A 20,375-nucleotide genomic window follows, 5' to 3' on the forward strand; every position below is an offset into this window, starting at 1 on the left:
GCCAATTGGATTGGCGAATCGCAATGTTTTGGTTCTCCGTACGTGGAGACCAGTCAGCATCCGTCGGCGTGACTATGCAGCAAAATTACCAGTGATATATGATTGTTTGTGTTATTTCGGAATGGAGGATGCAAGAGATGACAAGACCATCACGGGATTTGTAGATAGACTCACCTTTGGCATAACTCGGGTTTTGGGTGAGTGGACAATGCTTCATTTACATTATTATAGACAACAGAATACAGTAGGCTGCATTTCTGCTTAAACATTAACGCACACTATCTCTTTTGATAAGTATGATTTCCGAATATAAAATATTTTTTTGGAATGATGCATATAAAGAAACTTTCATTGCATTATTGTGATTTCCTATGTCCTATTTTACAGAGAGTCTTCCAGGCGTGTTGGATGTACGATTTGCAGAGAAAGCCCCTGCAGAAAAACGATGCCTTATGTCCTGGGAGCAGGTATATATATATATATATATATATATATATATATAACAAATAATATTCTCAGTCAAACAGTCAAAACATAAAAAATCAGTTAAAAACGGAATTCATAGACAATAAACTACTACTGCCAACTAAAGCCTATTCCAGCCAGACTGCAAAAGACACTCTCCAACCACTGCCAATATGCCTGCAGTCAGTTAATTGACAATGGATGGACTTCAAAGACTCCTACTCATTATATTTACAATATAGTAATTATCGTACTATTTAATTTTTGAATATTTTTAATTTTCTCCAATTTTCTCCCCAATTTGGCATACCCAATTCCCACTACTTACTAGGTCCTCGTGGTGGCGCGGTTACTCACCTCAATCCGGGTGGCAGAGGACAAGTCTCAGTTGCCTCCGCTTCTGAGACAGTCAGTCCGTGCATCTTATCATGTGGCTCGCTGTGCATGACATGAAGGAGACTCACAGCATGTGGAGGCTCATGCTATTCTCCGTGATCCACGCACAACTTACCATGCACCCCATTGAGAGCAAGAACCACTTAATCGCGACCACAAGGAGGTTACCCCATGTGACTTTACCCTCCTTAGCAACCGGGCCAGTTTGGTTGCTTAGGAGACCTGGCTGGAGTCACTCAGCACGCCCTGGATTCAAACTCGCGACTCCAGGAGTGGTAGTCAGCGTCAGTACTCGCTGAGTATTACTCGCTGAGTAGTCAATTTTAAACATGACCTTACTAAAATATTGCCTCATGCCATTCCATGTGTGTATGACTTTCTTTCTTCAGCTGAACAAAAACAAAGATTTTTAGAAAAATATTTCAGGGGTGAGTAAATGATGAGAGAATTTTCATTTTGGGGTGAACTATTCCTTTAATTAATGCAGTGAACTCTTTTTTTTATTTTTTTTTTTTACACATAATACAGTGTATTATTGGCATATTTACATATAATTGTAAAGCCAGAGGAAGATGGCCTTCCCCAGCTAAGTCTGGTTCCTCTCAAGGTTTTTCTCTCCACTAACTAAACATTTTATGGAGGTTTTTTTTTTTTTTTTTTTTCCCCACAGTCGAGTCACCTTTGGCTTGCTTACTGAGGGGTTTAAGAGATTATGGCACTATGGATTGTGAAAATTGGGATTGATTGTGCATTGTGAAAAGTGCTATACAAATAAAAATGACTTGACTTAAAAATGTGCATATGTTTACACCAGGTGTTTTAAGCCATCTTCTTACTGCAAAGGTAGCACAGAAGCTGTATCTGAAGTGGCATTTAGGTGTATTTACACAGATTAATTAATGCTGCTCAGAGCAGGCATCAATGCATTTACACAGCTGCTTAAGTAACGTTATGAGATAAATATTTAAAATATATAATTATGAATATAGAAATATGAAATAAATGAAAATATGAGGTTATACTTTTAAATATGAAACTAAATAATACATATATACTGTATCATGACAACAACAACATTTAAAGCTGCTTTGAAGCTGCATTTCATTTACACAGAACCAAAGCAGCATCAGAACTGCCACAGAGAAGGCTTAACTCTGCAGTGTAAAGATGCCTTTATTCTTGCATGTCCACCAGAAAAACAACTGTGCTTTGCCTGAAGATCTCAGAGATTTCTATCTCACGACAGATGGCTTCATGCTTACCTGGAACTCTAAGCTGGGAAGTGAGTTGTCTAATGCATACACTCTCTCTTAACCCATCTACTTACTATTTTATTGATTCCTTAAAAGGAGACTTTTTTTGAAGCCTATTATGATGCATTTTCAGATATGATCAGTATTTTTCTTTAAAACATTGATGCATGATATTGTTTTTTAATAATATCTAACACATATATGATTTGTGTATTACAGATGAAGCAGTTCCAGTGGGTCGCATGGTGATCAACAGTATTGCTCAGTTACGTCCTCTGCTTCAGTCAAGTGTATATTCCCTCCCCAATGCACCTACCTTAGCTGATCTTGATTTTGATGATGATTTAGAAGGTGAGTTTTTCTGACATCTTGGGGAATTTTAATTCAGTAAAATTAAACATTTTCATATAGATTACACAAATTATTTTACCTTTTGAAAAGTTGTTTCTCCTTTTTTAGAATCTGATGGTCCTGAACAGCCTCATTTTGATTCTCGCAGCCGCATCTTTGAGCTGGACCCCTGCAATGGGAATGGCAAAGTCTGCCTTGTTTACAAGAGCTGCACTCCAGGTGACTATGCATCAAGCATGTAATTCAGGAAGATATAATGAGTTTGTATACAAAATATTTATATCATTATAATCTACCATCTGGCCTGTTTCTGTATCCTCTATTTCTGCTGGCTGGTTCTGTGTAGGTGTAATAGCCCAGCAGTGCGAGGTGTGGTTCTTGGACCGATCTCTTTTCTGGCACTGTCTCACCCCCTCCTTCACTGCTTACTACCGGCTTATGATCACTTACCTGGGGCTGCCAGAGTGGCAGTATAATTTCACTCCGTATGGCCCCAGCCCACAAGCTAAGGTGAGAAAGTCCTGTCTACTTAGAAACTAGCAAGGCCCTTCTTGTATATATTTATTATAAACAGTTTATGCCTTTAACTATAGTCTGTGAACTCTTTTCATTTTAATTAAAGGAATATTCCGGGTTCAGTACAAGTTAAACTCAGAAACTCATTTTTGTGGGATAATGTTGATTACCAAAAAAAAAAGTTTTTTTCATATATTAATAAAAAGCAGTTACAGTAAGGCACTTACAATGGAAGTAAATGTGGCCAGTCCATAAACTCTAAAATACACATAGTTTCAAAAGCATAGTCACAGGAAAACATGTTAACATTATTTTAGTGTGATAAAATCACTTACTAACCTTATACTGTATGTGTAAAGTTGTATCCAATATCGGGATTGCAGGATAGCCTATAAGCAAATTTTTTTTACACTCAAGCCATGTCCCACTTATATTGTTTACATCTTGCGGCTATACTTTTTTTTTTTTTTTAATTACCCACTTTCACATTCTTCTTTTATTTTTGTCGATGTGCATTCTTCGTGCTTATCGCCACCTACTGGACAGGGAGGAGAATTTATAGTAAAAATGGACTTAAATATAGATGTGTTTCTCACTCACATCTATCATATTTCCTATGAAGACATGGATTAAACCACAAGAGGGGTATGGATTACTTTTATGCTGCCTTTATTTTCTTTTTGGACCTTCAAAGTTCTGGCCACCATTCACTTACATTGAACGGACCAACAGAGCTGAGATATTCTTTTAAAATATTGTGTTTGTGTTCAGCAGGCATGAAGGTGATTAAATGATGAGATCATTTTCATTTTTGGTCGAACTATCCCTTTAATTGAGCTTGACTCATATTGAACCAAATCCTTTAAATCTAAGTTATGATTACAATAGTTAATCTTTGCAAAAATGTAAAATGTTCTTGAAACACTTTGTCATAGAGCAATAGAGGTAAATTTGCAATGAATTGCCTTTGGCATTCTGATTCTATTTTGTAAACTGTTGTTAATGTATACGCAAACAATGTACTATATAAAGCATCTACTTTATTGACTTAAAGATGACACTGATTTCAACATGAATTCAAAATGTACAAAATCACTTCTAGCTGTATAAAATCTGTTCCTGCCCTACATTTGTTTTTCATTGAATGTCCTGTTTCACTCAGAAATGCATCACATTACGAAGTAAAATAGGATTGCTGTTTCATGTTGACTTTAAATGGTCTGTTTTAAATACATTTAAAGGACTCTTTAAATTATCTACAGAGCTTCAGATTGGAATCCATTGCTACAAACACAGACCAATTAGAAGTCAATGACAGCTTGTCTGTTGTCCTGTCTTTTTACTTTCCATTTTATTGATCTCTTGATCCAGCAATGGGCAGCCCTGTACCAACCTCTGACGTTCCATGGCGACCCCAATCATGACACAGCCAGTGAACCTTTATTAAACAAGCTTGACCCAGCCAAGGCATTCCGTGGAAAGGCCAAGCCACCCACACCTAAGAAGAAGCAGCCAGCACAGGCGCCAGCCAGTGGAGGGAGCACAGCCAAAGGACAGGGGGTCTCAGGGAGACACAGCATGATTAAACGATGACCCCACAGCACCGTCAAATGCCCATGAAATGTTCTCTCGTACAAGCACGTTGTACCATTGGCTCATGCTGGGCTTTTATTCTTAAGTTATTATGTTCATGTGTTGATGCCCATGAATGGGTGTGTGGAAAAAACAACACATAACTATATATATACAGATGTCTACTGATTTTAAAGAAAAAGTTCAGAGATAGTCTTCCCATGTCAAAGTTCTGAAATTTCTTTGTGTCCGCATTCGTATTAAAGAAAATCATTGAAGCCCAATGGAATTGGTTCTCGCATGTATTGTAAAGAAATGTAGGTTATGATCATTAAATTGTACTTTTGTTGTGTCTTTTTGGAGCTTGACAGTTGTGGTCACTATTGAACTGTCATTGTTTGGAAAAGATTCTTTAAAACTTCTCTTTTGGATATTTAAATTACATCCTGAGATTCTTCAGTAGCTTATTCCTCTGTAGCTAAGAGGGATCAAGTTTCTCTGTAGCTCAGATGAAGTATTCTGAAGATATCCAGAAGGTATGCCTTTCACATTTGGTCTGGAAACAGCATGGCTGCCCTGTGACAGAGACAGTGTGTCCTAGTAGAGAAGACACTTCCCTTTTTGGTCCCTATCCCATTCTTGGTCTATGATGACTGAACTCTCACACACATATCTCTGTACTGCTGTTCTTGCACTTATCCAGAGGAACACATTCAGGATCCCTTATGGATTGTGTCTTTATGTCATTGTAATGGTGTAGGTGGTGTAGCTCTACAAAAGCTTTGTAGATTAAAGCCCCAATCACTCCTCCAAATAAGGGTGCCACCAGAGGTACCCACCACCAGCCATTGCCTGCCCTAGAGAAAAAGTGAAGAACAAAAAAACTGTGCTGTAATATAATATAATGCTTTCAGATACCAATAAGAGTATAGTACTCTCAGCTCCATTTATCATATTTTACAGCGTTTAAATCCATTCTGCAGAACTGCACAGATTCACCCTAAATCAATGCAGAAAATGCGGGAAAAGATTTTGCAGATTCCGTCTGGGCCTGCTGATAACACATTTTAGTTGAGACAGTTTATAAATTTCTTTCCTTTTCCTGTCTGAACACCTGCTTTACATTTATTCAAAATAAGTAACTGTAATTGACATAAAATCAATAACTTTAGTGCATGTAACTCCATTTTGCATTCAATTACAGTGAAAGTGACAGATTTCAGGCTTGATAATATTTTGTTCCTGCCACAGTCTGACTAGGTTTGAAATGTATTATGTGTTCTGATCTGATACTCAGTTCAGCTGTAATGTGACTAGTCCTTTTGTTGACTTCTGAACAAATTTAAAAACAAACCGGATGATTTCAAGTCTGAAAATCCTGAAGCAAATATATAGAGTTTTTAAAGCTTAATTTTGATTTCTATTTACCTAAACACCTCAAGGCCCCAACCAGCCATCAGTGTGAAGACTCTTGGCCCCAAGTCTCGTGAGGGATTGATGGCATAGCCACTGTTGCTCCCCAGAGAGATTCCGATCAGAAGCACCAGGAGCCCGACACCCACAGGCTCACCTCCAGGAACAACCGGCTGGTTTCTCTGGTCTGCAAAGGCCATCAGACACAGCAGCAGCATGGCAGTGCCCAGAACCTGATGCAGATATATAAAGTCAAGACTCATATTTCTGTTTTCAACAGCTATGGAGATAAAATGCTGCCACATATATTTGCACAAATAAATATAAAAGGATTAAGTATTGCAAAAGACAAAGATATATTTAATTGCAAAAAAAACAACGTATAACAACTTTTCTGGAAAATTGCAAAATAGTATTTTTGTAGCATAGAATGGTGCTAGTGTAACCGGTCCTGCTTGACCCGCTCTGAGCGGGATTCCAACATGAGCCGGCATGCCAAGAGGCTAAATGCTACAGCCCCTACCGTCAGTCGCTAGTGTGCCTCTTGAGGACAGGGTAGTGAGGTTTACACACACTGCACAGCTATCACGTACCAGCTGGCTCCCGTTATACTAACCCCCCTAAACCTCACTCCCATCCAGGCCACAGCACCACTGTAACTGGTCCTGCTCGATCCGCTCCAAGAGAGATTCGAACCGGCGTCAGCCAGCATGGGAGGCAGGCACGCTAACGAGGAGGCAAAAGCCTTTAGCGTCAGTCACTAGTGCACCTCTTGAAGCCAGTGGAGTGAGGTTTACACATACCGCACAGCTATCACATACCAGCTGGCTACCGTTACACTAGCAAGGCCAATCACAAGCCCATCTATTGAATGTATTAATGTGAATGGAAAAAAATATCAACACATGAAAGTAATTTTTGTACATTATTAGGTTTTTGTTTCATGTTTTAGTTCACTAAAGAGTGTTTATATTCTTCTTGTAATACCTGATCTAAGAATCCAGTGTAGATTGAGATGTAAGGGGCTGGATATGTCGCAAAGATCCCAGCTGTTGCTTTTGGGCCAGATACAGTCAAATTGCCCCCACAGTAATGATGTATAGCATCTATAAAACCCAGTTATGACATGATCATTAAAACCTTAGCATGTTTTGATCTACTCAAACACTTAACTGCTGAGAAAACAGCTTAGTTCAGCATAACCTGGTTTGCTGGTCTCTTAGCCTGGTTAGGCTAATCTTTTTGGTGGTTTTAAAGTGGTTTAGGGCACTTACTCAGGCTGGAAACCAGAGTAAACCAGCTAAGATCAGCAAACCATCTAAGGCTAGTAAAACATTTTTTTTTTTTTTTTTTTTTTTTACTAAATGACTTTCTGCAGAGTATTTGCTCACCGTAATAAAGTGAAAATACAGTCCCAGCGGCAAGGAAGGAACCCATAAACTGGGCGAGGACATATAATGGGAGCATTTTCCAGCGCAAATGGCCAAACACACACATTGTGAATGAAACAGCTGCATTCATATGAGCTCCTATGTAGTAAAATATTTTTGCATGATTACTTGACAACATTTTGTAAAAAGAAAGCACTGAGTTGGCATTTGGGGTCAAACAGAGGGTTCTGTCTTACCTGACACTTTGCCACCAATGTGCACGCCCATAGCCACGCCCAGCCCAAAGCCCACATTTATGCTGAGGTACTCTCCAAATGCCCCACTTCCTGTGACTACTTGGGCCACAGAGCCAAGACCAAATACCTGGAATTCAATGACATTCTGTCAGAGTCACTAAATAATAGACTGTGTACAATTAATTCACTCATTTTAATACTAAGTTTAAGTTCTTTGCTCAAGCCATTAACAAGCCATTTCTCAAAACAGCCAATGCTCTGAGCTAATGACTCTAGAACTCAATACTTGAGCAGTTTCATCAAAGGGATAGTTCACACAAAATTGAAAAAAATTAAGAATGTCTTAGCACTGTAGGTCCATTAAATGCAAGTGAAGGGTGGCCAGAACAAAAAGGACATAAAGGCAGCATAAAAGTAATCCATAAGGCTTAAGTGGTTAACTCCATGACTTCAGAAGCGATATGATTGGTGTGGGTGAGAAACAGATAATTTAAGTCTGTTTTTACCATAAATTCTCCTCTCTACCCTGTAGGTGGTGATATGCACGAAGAATGCGATTCACCCAACAGCAAAAAAAAGAAGAATCTGACAATGGGAATTTATAGTAAAAAAGGAAGAACAATGATTTGAATTTCGGTAAGCACAGACCGATTTCAGCAGAAAAACGTTCAACCTACTGTTGCCGAATGCTGTGGTTGACCAATCAGAATTAAGTATTTCAGAGAGCTATGTAAAAAGTAAGAACAAATTTTGGTCCTGTTTTTGTATTTGAAATGGTCACACAGTAACAGTCAGATTTAAAAGATTTCACCTGGCAGTGGTGGAAAGAGTGTCACTTGCCAATGTTTCTAAGAATAGGAATTATGTAGCGCATAGCCTGATCCAAATTACTTATGTTAGCAATGTCAAGCTACTGACCATTCCTACTGTGTGTGTGTGTGTGTGTGTGTGTGTGTGTGTGTGTGTGTGCGCGCGCGTGTGCGTGTGTGGCAGACATGTGATTCAAAGTCAAGTGACAAGTACACAATGCTGAAATCCCACTGAAAATATCTGAATTAATGAACTGATACAAAAAACAAAAAAAATAAATAAATCAAGCAAAATAACTATCCGGTAATATACTAATTAATTGTTTTTCAACCTTGGCATCATTACATGCTGACAATTATTTATGCAATGAAAATGTAAATTAGTCACTATTAAGCAGCATAATGAATTCTCAAAAACAAAGCGGCCCCTTACCATCATGATGAATGTGCAGAGGGTCTCAGCTAGAACTACTCTGATACATTCACTTTTGATCCTCAAAGTGGATCCCACGGTAGGTACCATATGGCCTTGAATTCTCCCTTCCTCCATTATGTTGTCACTTGCTGTTTCTCTTTCTCAGTTGAGATTGGCTTTTCTGTTTTCCAGTTGCAAATTTGCCTTATTCAAATTCAGAGTGTAAAAAAGCTCATTTAGATTCTACTCCTATCTTTTTCCTCTCTCAAGTGCAGTCAGTTCAGTAAAGTGTCTGTAAATATAAAGTCCTTGCCCCTCCCAGTTACACACACGTTTACCCTCTGGTAACCCGAGGTTATGGGGTGATAACAGAAAATGAGCACAGCAAGAATCATACACTATCAGCAATATCAGTAAGGTTTTCAAACTTTCAAATGTTCTGTCAACATTAATTGCAGATAAGATGGACCTAATCCTACGTCATGGCAGTCTTGTGATGGATATGAACTTGAGATATGCTCTAACAAAAATAATTATCTTAAAATAAAAGTTTAATGTAACTCAATCATACACTTACCTCTGTATGCAGATTAGCCTATTACACAGCTAAAATTTCTCAATGATGATAAAATGAGCTGCGTCCGAAATTGCATTCTGTTAGAGTATGTATTGTATTTGATGAAGAATGCACTTCTCGGCTGGTAAAACAGTACGTTCTTTAGATATGCATGCAAGTATGAAAAGATTCCAGACATACTATATCAGGGGATGTGGGTTTTGACCATGACTGAAATATAAGACATAACAACAACAACTGCAAAAAAAAAAATATATACTCTGGTTTAGATAACCAAGCACCATTTGACTTTCTTGGTATAGATAGCACTTAAAGTTGAGAAGAGCCGTCCGACTCGTGTTTCTCCTTTTTTTTTTTCTCAATCCAGCACTTGAATGTGACCTCTGCTCAGCTCCTATAGTATTATGACACAGTAAAGTGTCAAGTCGATCCGCACTTCAGAATTTTACTGGAAATAGAAGATCATCCGGGTGTTTCTCCCTTACTGTTTTATGCATACTAAGGACTCGGACATAGGTCGCTGGTGGAATAGTGTTTTTGTTATATTGTTTGCTGTCATTAAAGAATCCATCATTTAAAGTTGATGTGTCATTGCTTTGTTTTTTTTTTTTTAAATACTTTCTCTTATCCCAGAATGATATGCAGAAAGTCAACTATAAGTCATTTAGAGGTTGATTTCGGCAAAAAGTGCACTTTCATAAAATTGCTCTTTTTTTTTTTTTTTTAAAGAATCCTGACCAACCAATGGTGTGTGTTTAGGGCAGGACTATCTGTTTTGACATACCAATGGAAGATGGTGGGAGTGTTTAGAAAACCTTTTAGAAAATCATTGCTCTTGCTATTTCATTTGGTGACGCTAGTGGAGAACAAATGACACGCATCACCTTAAACTAATTTCAGTCACTTTGATTTAGGGAGCTAATAATCTAAAACTAGCAGCCTAACTGTAAGTTATAAACTAATGCAGTCAACAATCTTAAAGTGTTCACTTCTCTATTGATAAAGATGGCTTTCATTTTCTACAACTAAACACTTCGGTTCTGCATAAGAGTAAAAGTGTTTCGATTTCATAACACAGCAGTGCATGAGTAATATATGTGAGTGAAAAATAAGTGTTAATAAAGTCATAATCAGCCATTTTACTCCCAATTTGTGTGAAAGTTAATAAAAAAAAGTTGTAGCGCCTCTAGTGTTCATTTCACCAGGAAACTGTGGCAAAATGTTGAACAAGGCACATAAAACTCAGTTTGCAAAAAATTTTATGTTAATGTTCATTCTATGAGACTAGTTTGGCATTCTAATACACAACCGTCAGTATGTGCCAGAGGCTCTGTGCATGTCATAAAGATTATTTATCTCTCAGTGTGTTCTCTTATTGATTGTTTGAAGAAATTTACCTTGCTGTAGGAAGTAGTGGTTAGAGATAAACAGCTAATGGTTGAACAAAGTACAACACAATAGTTTTTGATATATTGAAATAAGAGGCCATTTTGTTCCTTTTGTTCCTAATCAAACAAGCAAGTACAATCTTTTTACAATATTTATACCATGATCAAGCATGTAAATGCTTCACACTGAACACCCCCCCCATCCCCCAATGTCCAAGCCAAGTCTACGCCCTTGACTGTATATATAAAACATACTTCTCCACACCTTCAATGTGTTTAAAAGGTGTAATGCTAAAACTTTTGGAGATATTATTTACATTCAACAGAATATGTGTCAACCTTGCCCATCTACAGTATCTGTTGTTTCAAGGATCCATATGCCTCTGGTGTGCTGAGATAGTGGCTCTGTGCTCGTTTCCATTTAGTTTGTGCCAACCCTGGGTTTTAGGCACCAGGAAAGTGGCTCGGAGCAGGTTATGTTCTCTGTAAGAGATATCAAACCGAAATTTGACCAATCAGCTGTGAGCAATGACATATAAGTGACTCAGCTAATTCAACTTAGTGTCTGTTGCAATGGCTTCACCATTTCTTCGTAATCCTGTGGACATCTCAGTGCAAATTGTAAGAAGAGCACTTCACAGAGAAAGAGTTTTTAGGGATAGTTTTTGTCTTTTAAGTGAGATGAATTTTGACATGAAACTTTCAATTAATAGTAATGTTAACACATATGACACTGACTTACTGTACATTTAATCTGCAGATTACTTGTGATCATGAATGTATGATCACAAGCTTGGATGCCAAATGGCCCGGCTCAGTGCAATTCTCACACATTTTCCAAGAGTATGTGTTGTGTAAGCACTCTGAGGAAGGTAAGGTAAATTGGGAACACTACAGAACACTTTAAAGGAATGGATTGTGACACAGCAAAACTTTTACAATTTTCCCTTTTCTGTTCTGTAGGGGATTACCAGTAGGCTTGGAATGAAGAGTCGAGGTGTCAGTCAAATTAGTTGAAAGTTTACTGTAAAGGTTCCAACACGAAGGAAGCTGGAAGCGGGTTGGCAATCCAGGTAAATCAGCTTTTATTCAAGCGTTCAGCTTCACAGACAAAGTATAGGCTTTTCAGCTTCATGCAACACTAAACAGGCTTTTGGATACAGACATGGCTTTTCAGCTTCACGCAACTCTCTCTGCCTCACTGGCGTTCTCGGCGGCCTTTTCAAGCCCATCTCTGTCTTCACTGTAATGAGAAACAGGTGTTACGCATCATTAATCACCAGGTGATAGCCCTTACTGCTTCCTCACTCCCCGGTGACAGACACATGACCACGTCCCGCTCCACATAGTGATCTGAGTGGAGAATGAAGGCCTGCCCCAGCAGGTAGTAGCAGAGGGTTAGGACCGTCCACTTGATGGCAAGACACTCTTTCTCGATGGTGCTGTACTTAGTCTCTCTCAAAGAGAGCTTACGACTAATGTACAGCACAGGGCGCTCCACACGCTCCACCTCCTGTGAGAGCACGGCCCCCACAGAGGGGCTCTGATGCATCCGTCTGTAAAATAAAGGGGAGAGAGAAGTTAGGAGCATGTAAAAGCGGCCCACCACCGAGTGCAGATTTCACTCTTGTGAAAGCCTGTTGGCACGCCTCTGTCCACTGGACCAGATCTGCTGCCCACTTTTTAGTGAGATCATTCAAGGGGCTGGCGACATGAAAAAAAATAGGAACAAACCTTCTGTAATAGCTAGCCAGCCCCATGAAGTGCCTCACCTCCTTTTTGGACTTAGGACATGGGCAGGCCGCTATCGCTTCCGTCTTATCAATCTGGAGACGTACCTGCCCATGACCCAAGTGGAAGCCCAGATACTGTACTTCCACCCGCCCAATTGCGCACTTTTTCGGGTTTGCCGTGAGCCCCGCCCGCCTCAGCGACCTCAGGATGGCTCTCAGATGCTGCATATGCCTCTGCCAATCATTAATGTATATAATGATATCATCTAAGTAGGCAGTGGCATACGCAGCATGTGGTCGGAGGATCTTATCCATGAGGCACCATAACATGCCAGGAGCCCCGAACAAACCGAACGGAAGAGTGATGAATTGGTGTAATCCGAACGGTGTGGAAAAGGCCGTTTTTTTCTCGGGATAATGGAGTTAAGGGGATCCACCAATATCCCTTAGTTAAATCCAAAGTCAAATAAAATTGAGCTACACCCAACCGATCGAACAGTTCATCAATTTGGGGCATTGGGTACAGGTCAAATTTAGACACCATGTTGACTTTCCGGTAATCAAAACAGAAATGGACTGACCCGTCACTATTAGGTACAAGAACAACCGGGCTCACCCAATCGCTGTGCGATTCTTCTATTACCCTCATCTCGAGCATTGCCTCTAATTCGTCCTGAATCACCTTTTTCTTGTGTTCAGGTACACGGTATGGCCGACTACCACTCCCGGTGGGGTCTCGATATGGTGTTGTATGACGTTAGTCCGACGGGGAAGAGGAGAGAACACGTCCGCAAACTCTTTTTGTAACCTGGCCACCTCCGTGAGCTGGCACGGTGAGAGGTGGTCTCCACAAGGGTGAATGGATCGGCTTTGAACTTCACCTCTGGCCTCTCTCCACAATTTAAGGAGGTTGAGGTGGTAAATTTGATGTGCCTCACCTCTATCCGTTCATTTAACTTCATAATCGAGATCCCCAACTCGCCCTGTAACCTCAAAGGGTCCTTGCCACTTGGCGAGTAATTTGGAGCTCGATGTGGGGAGTAATACAAGTACTTTGTCTCCCGGTGCAAATTCCCACAGCTGGGCACCCCTATTATACAGCCGGCTTTGTGTCTCTTGAGCTTGGAGCAAATTCTGTTGTGACAACTGACCCAGTGTTTGTAGCTTTGCTCGAAGATCAAGGACATACTGTGTGGTGTAGTGTTATATGCATTTATGGTGTAATTGCATATTGACTCCTCTAGAGGGCCACCTTGTTTTACTGCTGTGGTTACCGGGAGGGGCGTGTGAGTGATATATATATACATGCACAAGCTGGGTAGCAGCAGGAGCTGCTAGTGTTCTATAATAAACAGGTGATTCTGAGATATACCTCTCCATGTGAGTAGTTTATCAAATACACTACACGAGAAGGAACACTACATACTGTATTTCATTTTTGCTCTGGGAAGGTCCTTTTTCCCATGCCTCCCATTTGACATCAAGCACCCTGCGGGGCCGGTGTCCATACAGGAGCTCGAAAGGAGGAAAACCCTGTGGAGGCTTGTGGGACCTCCCTGACTGCAAATAATAGGGGGTCCAGCCATTTGTCCCAGTTTCTAGCGTCCTTGTGTACGAACTTACAAATCATGATTGTAAGGGTTCGATTAAATCGTTCCACCAGCCCGTCAGTTTGCGGGTGATAAACGCTGGTGCGAATCGATTTAATCCCCAGCAATTCATAAAATTTGCGTATTGTTCGTGATATAAACATTCTGCAGAGTCACTCGATACAACCGGTCCCTAATAATTGAAAAGTACAGGTATGTGAGGGCAGCGTCCGGCTGGAGCTGCTGGCCATCGATTACTCTCACTTGGTCAAAGGCATGCCTAAGGATTTCATCACATGACTGCTCTAGAGGGAAGTCCCCCTCCAGGAATTTCCTGAGGGCGGGAACACCGGAGGGTTCCCCTCCTGCGTCATTCTGACGCTGAGCAGACGTGGACGGCCCCTCTGCCTCCCCAGCCATCGCGTCACACATCACACACCATGTTTTTGGTTTACAGGACCCATCCACACACAACGCCTCCTCAGTGGAGAAATAAACAGATCTCGCTCTATCCATGTTGTACGCAACTGGTTGTTCGGTGCCGATGTTACGCTTTTATGTGCGGGCGCTCGTGGACTAATTACAGCTTAACAATCAAAGCCTGAGTTGACAGAGAAAGTTGATGAGCTGCGTCATGGTACCAATAAAGTCTGATTGGATATTGTAAGGGGGTTCAGTGGAAAGGAGGAGGCGAGAACCCGCTTGACAACTTAAATAACAATTTAATAAACAATTTAACACAACCAAAAACACACAGTACAGCTGTCTGTAATTCTCTCTCTCTCGAACTGTCATCCCCGGCCGCCTTTATCCCTCGCGTGCCCCCATCAGGCTGATTGGGGACCGGGTGTGTCTCATTCCAGCCCGGCCCCGCCCTCCTCAGCTCTACACTCCTCCCGGCGTTGCCTCAGGCCGGGGAGCCCCCGGCATGACGTACATCCCCCCCACCCTTCCTCTCCGGGGGGTGCGTGCCTTATGCCCCGACTGCCGGCGGGTCCTCCCCGCCTTCCTCGACCTGGGAGGAGACAGGAGGGGAAAAAACAACACAAAATGGCGAGGGAAAGGCCAACACGGAGCGACAGAGAGAGAGAGAGGAGAGAGAGAAAAAGAAACTCACCGGTTCTCTGATGCGCCATCGCGTGGTCCTCGATCACTACTCCACCCTCTCAGGCGGACTGCAGCCGCTCCTCCCAGGGCGGACCGGAGTCAGACCTCCGACCCCCAGTGGACAGAACGCACCTCCGCGTTCCCAGCGTCCCGTGGGGACTCTCCTCCGCCCCTGGCAGCGGCCCTACCACTCCAGGCGGTCGGGGAGTCGCTTCCCTCCTCCCCCGCCGCGGACGGCGGTCTTCTCTCGACCCCTCCGCGTTCCCGGGGGACGGCAGGGCACTCCTCCGCCCCCGGCAGCGGCTCCCTCACTCCAGGCGGTCAGGGAGTCCCGTCCCCACTCGCCTTGCGGACGGCGGCCGTTCCCCGCGTCCGGGTGGTCGGGCTACTCCGTCCCCCGTCGGACGGCAGCGGCGCTCCCCTGGGTGGACGGCAGTGTCGAGGACCCTGCGATGGGAATCCCTCCTCCTTCCCGGGTTTCGGCACCAGTGTAAGGGGGTTCAGTGGAAAGGAGGAGGCGAGAACCTGCTTGACAACTTAAATAACAATTTAATAAACAATTTAACACAACCAAAAACACACAGTACAGCTGTATGTAATTCTCTCTCTCTCTAACTGTCGTCCCCGGCCGCCTTTATCCCTCACGCGCCCCCATCAGGCTGATTGGGGACCGGGTGTGTCTCATTCCAGCCCGGCCCCGCCCTCCTCGGCTCTACAGATTTACAGTTACAGATTACAGTTTTGTCAACTCGAAACTAATCCTGTAACCCTGAGTTTGTTCAACTACCATCATGGTACAGGCCCCAGTATAACCTAAACTGACCTAAGAATATGTTTTGTGATCACTTATTTTATTGGCCATTTAGGAATTTATCCCTTTAGAAAAGATTATAATTTCCAGGCTGGTTTATGCTGGATAGTGCTGAGGCCTGTACCATGAAGGTTGCTGAACAAACTCAAGGTTTCAGGATTGTTTTCAGGTTGACAAATTTAAACCAATCCAATCAGGTTTAACTGGTACCATGGTGCAGCTCATCAACTTTCTCTGTCAACTCATGCTTTGATTCTGACTTTAAGATTAGATTACGTGCTCGTGCACATGAATGAGTGACGTTTGCAGTGCACAACCAATCGTGTGAGAGAATGTGATTCACTTCTTGCGGGAGACTCAGTGGGATATACCTCTCTGCTGAAAGCTGATGATTATGAATTTAAATTCATTTAAACTGTGCAAAAGACATTGTTTTAAATATATATATATATATATATATATATATATATATATATATATATATATATATATATATATAAGAAATAAAATGCATTTACACTGCTCAAGAGTTCAGCATGAAATCATGAAGACTTAAAACACATGATTTACCCAGTACAAGGTATAACTGTAAAATTATGAAGCAATTAAAGACATTTACACAACAAGAAGAAACAGCATCTGCTAAGAGAGCTCAAGAGGACTGCTGCAAATAAATTCTTAATGTGATGAAAACAAAATGTAAAACAGTTGGCATATCAATGCGTAAGTGAATTCATCTAGGCCCACAACAAGAACACACAGGCTTATTAATTTTAAAAGCTTAAATGTATTTAAAATATAAAAGCTTTTATGTTTCTTTGAATTGAAAAATGTATATATCATTCAAAACTATTACAAATAAATATAGGCTACTATTGATTACAAAACAAATAGAGAGTATAAAGATGAATATTCTCCCTAAGTTTATTTTCCTTTTTCAAAATCTACCAGTTAGTATATCAAAAAAAGTGATTTTAGACAATGGAATAAGCTACATTGTAAATATATATGGGATAATAGGAAACCTTAAAAAGTCTTAAAATTCTTAAGTTGTCAAAAAGGCTTGGAGGACTAGAATTCCCAAATGTAATAAATTATTATAAAGCTGCCCAAATTCAACCTGTATTGATTTGGATGAACAAAGAATCTAAAGTGAAATGGAGGAAGATGGAAATGTATGAAATGGGGAAACCTATTAGTGTATCCCTGTTTCTACCCAAACAAAGCAACAAATTTAAATCAATAGATAATATTTGTATTAATAGTAGTTTTAGAAGTTGGTTAGAAAAGAAGAACAATAGTACAATCAAGAAAGATATAGTTAATTTACAAGAAATTGCTAAAGATCCTGATTTCATGCCAAATAGATTAGATAATATTTAGGTTTTGGGCAGATAGAGGTCTAAAAAGATATCACCAACTGTTCGCTGATAAAGGAATGGGTACCTTTTCAAACCTAGCAAAAAGGTATGAGCTTCCAAATTCACTTTTTTATAATTATTATTATTAGTAGTATTATTATTTAAAGGTAAGATGATATTTATTAACAGAAGCTAAAGTAAAAATTAAAAAAGGAAATGAATCCATTACTAAATTATATAATTGATACATACAATGCAACTAATACAATACAAATTTTAGTAATTTTAAAGAGTGCACTTGAAAGAGATATACAGGACACTCTGAATAAAATTATATGTAGGTGTGAGGATGAATTAAAAATAAAAATTAGTCAGCAAGACTGGGAAGAAATATCATATAATACATTCCATACTATTCAATCCAGCGTTTGGATGAAATATGCTTGGAAGATAAAAATGAGATTTTTTATAACACCTGTTATTCAAAGTAAATCCAATAGCATGGTAAAAGGGGATTGTTGGAGAAACTGTGGAGAAACAAATGCTCATTACAGTAAAATTCTATATGAGTGCTCTAAATTGACAATGTATTGGAATGATGTGATTAGACAGGTTAATTTATTTTTTAACTGCACAGTAGAAATACATCCAGAAAACCTTATTTTGGGTCAAATTCCATTGTCCTTAAGAAATAAAACTGAACAAAATATATTTAGGGTCATCAGGATAGCAGCTTTGAAACAGATTACAAAAAATTGGCAAAAACCAGAACCCCCACAATTTCAAAGATTTATAATTAATAATAAAAGTCCGGAATGTGAACATAAATGCGATTTGCTTAAAAATATTATAAATTAATTTAGATAGATTGTTTCCTTCATATTTGTGATTTTTGAACAAAATTAGTTAAAATATGAGGTATGATGTCCTATATCATTTAATATTTAAAAAAAAGGAGGTGATGCCTTAACTTTCCACTTTATTTGAAATAAAATATAACATGGAAATGAATGAATTACACATGTTATTTATCAAATATGTTGTGAATGGTTATTTGATATGGTTATTCAAAATAACATAGTGGTTTTTTTATTATTATTATTATTATTATTTATCTTTCTTGATGTACAGTTTGTATATTGTCTTTAGTTTAAAAAAAAGCATAAAAAAAGGCTACTATGGATTAATTAAAAAGTGAGCACTTGGAATACTGTATGCAAAAAAACTGGTATGCAATAATAAGATCTATTTGTTCTTTTTATAAAAAGACATATTTTGTGTCCTGCTTATATTGCTTATTGCTTATATTTTTATAACTTCAAGTAAAATACTGTATGTTCATCTCGAGTCTATGAAAGAAAGAAGGGGTTTGGGTGGCCTCTTTCCATAGCAATCTTGAGCTTTTAATATTTTAAAAATGATTATTTTTTGCTGGTATCATATTAATACACTTACTGGCTGTTTTATAGATTGCCTAATATAGTATGTTTATATTTTCAAAGATAGTTTTTGCTAAGGCTAAAGAGAGTAAATGAAAAGCAATTACATTTTAAATCAAATATAATACTCTATCTGCTGAAAATCTACATTTAGATTCTCAAATATATAATTTATCATGAAGATGTAAAGTGTGCTTGAAGAGACACGGGGGAGTGACTTGAAAGTGTCAGAGATGTCATGTTACCCACAGCTGATTGGTTCAGCATCTGTTAGCGATCTGTAATCCAGAACGAAACCTGCTATGGAGCAAGTTAGCTATGTAGCGTAAATTACTATGGAGATGAACATTGCTAAAAGCTGACCAACTTTCATGGTACCTAAAACCTGGGGTTGAGGCAAACTAAACTAAAACTTACCTAGCTAGCCACTGAAACTGGCTTCATGGTACAGGCCTCTGGTAGACTAGCATACCCGTGCTGTTCACCATCAACAAATGCTGGTCAACCAGCATGGTCTTTCTGATGAAGCTGTGTGGTTGATCCAAGGAAGCCTTGCTGGTCAGGCTAGTTAAGTAATCGTGGGGACACCAGCGTAGCATGAATACCAAACACAACATATGCTGGTGACCAGCAATACTGGTCTTTTTTTAAGGGGTAAGAGTACTGAAAAGTGTAATCAAATGTAAATCTTTTTTCTTTCTTTCTTTCTAAATCATAAATGTGACATGTTTGCTTTTAGAGTTATTTCATCGAAGTCTTCCTTTTTGTAATATCCCTTTAGAATTCCAGAGCAGGAGCTACAGTGAGAAGGACCAAAGTACTTGTATCAGTCAGGTTATTTATTGGTCTCCTTCAGGATCAAATTTACAGTAAAAGTCTGTTTGTGTCTGTACCAGGAATATGGCTGCAATGAAGAAAAAGAGACAATAATATCAGCTTCTTATCAGTGCTTTGTACACTTCATAAGGTCAGAGAGAGCTCTAACAGATCAGAAAGTTCTACATTATAAGGGAGGGGGTTATTCTCTCACAGCTTCCTCAACTTCCTGTTCATAAACTTCAGCAATTACAGGTTTTTGGTGTGCCTGGGTGTGGTCAGATTGAAATTCCACAGGATATCCTCTATAGAGTAAGCTACCAATTTGATCTTATTTTGTTTAGTAATTGCTATACTGTTTGCTCCAAGGAATGCTGAACACAGAAGGAAACCTAAGGTACAGCAAATCACCATAGCTTGCCTTGACACCAAGCTTTTTCCATTTTAAAAATGTTTAACAGATGTGGCACCATTTCATGAAAGTTCTCAGAACTCAAGTCTTTTCAGATTGTTTCCTTTCAACCTTAAAGGGATAGTTCACCCAAAAAGGAAAATTCTTTCATCATTGACACCCTTATGCCATTCCGGATATGTATGACTTTCTTTCTTTTACAGAACATAAACAAAGACTTTTAGAAGAGTATCTCAGCTCTGTAGGTCCATATAATGCAAGTAAATGGTGGCCAGAACTTAAAAGGTCCAAAAAGCATATAAAGGCAGCATAAAAGTAATCCATA

The 20,375-nt window shown here is 39.6% G+C and overlaps 2 protein-coding genes and 1 long non-coding RNA gene across 6 annotated transcripts; 2 read left to right on the forward strand and 1 right to left on the reverse strand.

Annotated features, from left to right (window-relative positions):
* Positions 1–43: 43 nt before the first annotated feature.
* Positions 44–4,578, forward strand: tpgs2 (tubulin polyglutamylase complex subunit 2). 3 transcript variants are annotated; one of them, XM_051681419.1, is made up of 7 exons: positions 44–197; positions 388–467; positions 2,056–2,143; positions 2,334–2,465; positions 2,556–2,684; positions 2,812–2,975; positions 4,353–4,578. In XM_051681419.1, the coding sequence occupies exons 1-7, from the start codon at positions 122–124 to the stop codon at positions 4,572–4,574; spliced, it is 891 nt and encodes a 296-aa protein (XP_051537379.1). In that variant the 5' UTR covers positions 44–121; the 3' UTR covers positions 4,575–4,578. The 3 variants fall into 3 exon arrangements, with proteins under 3 accessions (XP_051537379.1, XP_051537380.1, XP_051537381.1); XM_051681420.1 differs by having other exon boundaries at positions 2,574–2,684; XM_051681421.1 differs by lacking the exon at positions 44–197 and having other exon boundaries at positions 1,975–2,143.
* Positions 4,579–5,214: 636 nt separating this feature from the next.
* Positions 5,215–9,116, reverse strand: LOC127431141 (aquaporin-7-like). Of its 2 annotated transcripts, XM_051681416.1 has the most exons (6): positions 8,836–9,116; positions 7,594–7,720; positions 7,358–7,495; positions 6,954–7,072; positions 5,982–6,199; positions 5,215–5,410 (listed from the first exon to the last, which is right to left on the reverse strand). In XM_051681416.1, exons 1-6 carry the CDS (start codon positions 8,950–8,952, stop codon positions 5,215–5,217), a joined length of 915 nt encoding a protein of 304 aa, XP_051537376.1. In that variant the 5' UTR covers positions 8,953–9,116. The 2 variants fall into 2 exon arrangements, with proteins under 2 accessions (XP_051537376.1, XP_051537377.1); XM_051681417.1 differs by lacking the exon at positions 7,358–7,495 and having other exon boundaries at positions 8,836–9,114.
* A 2,238-nt stretch (positions 9,117–11,354) lies between these two features.
* Positions 11,355–20,328, forward strand: LOC127431165 (uncharacterized). The gene is made up of 4 exons (XR_007895536.1): positions 11,355–11,403; positions 11,543–11,654; positions 11,746–11,855; positions 19,604–20,328. It is a non-coding gene; the product is annotated as an uncharacterized LOC127431165 (long non-coding RNA).
* The last annotated feature ends 47 nt before the right edge of the window (positions 20,329–20,375 follow it).

This window comes from Myxocyprinus asiaticus, chromosome 40 (genome assembly GCF_019703515.2).
Source record: "Myxocyprinus asiaticus isolate MX2 ecotype Aquarium Trade chromosome 40, UBuf_Myxa_2, whole genome shotgun sequence".
Lineage (NCBI taxonomy): Eukaryota > Metazoa > Chordata > Actinopteri > Cypriniformes > Catostomidae > Myxocyprinus > Myxocyprinus asiaticus.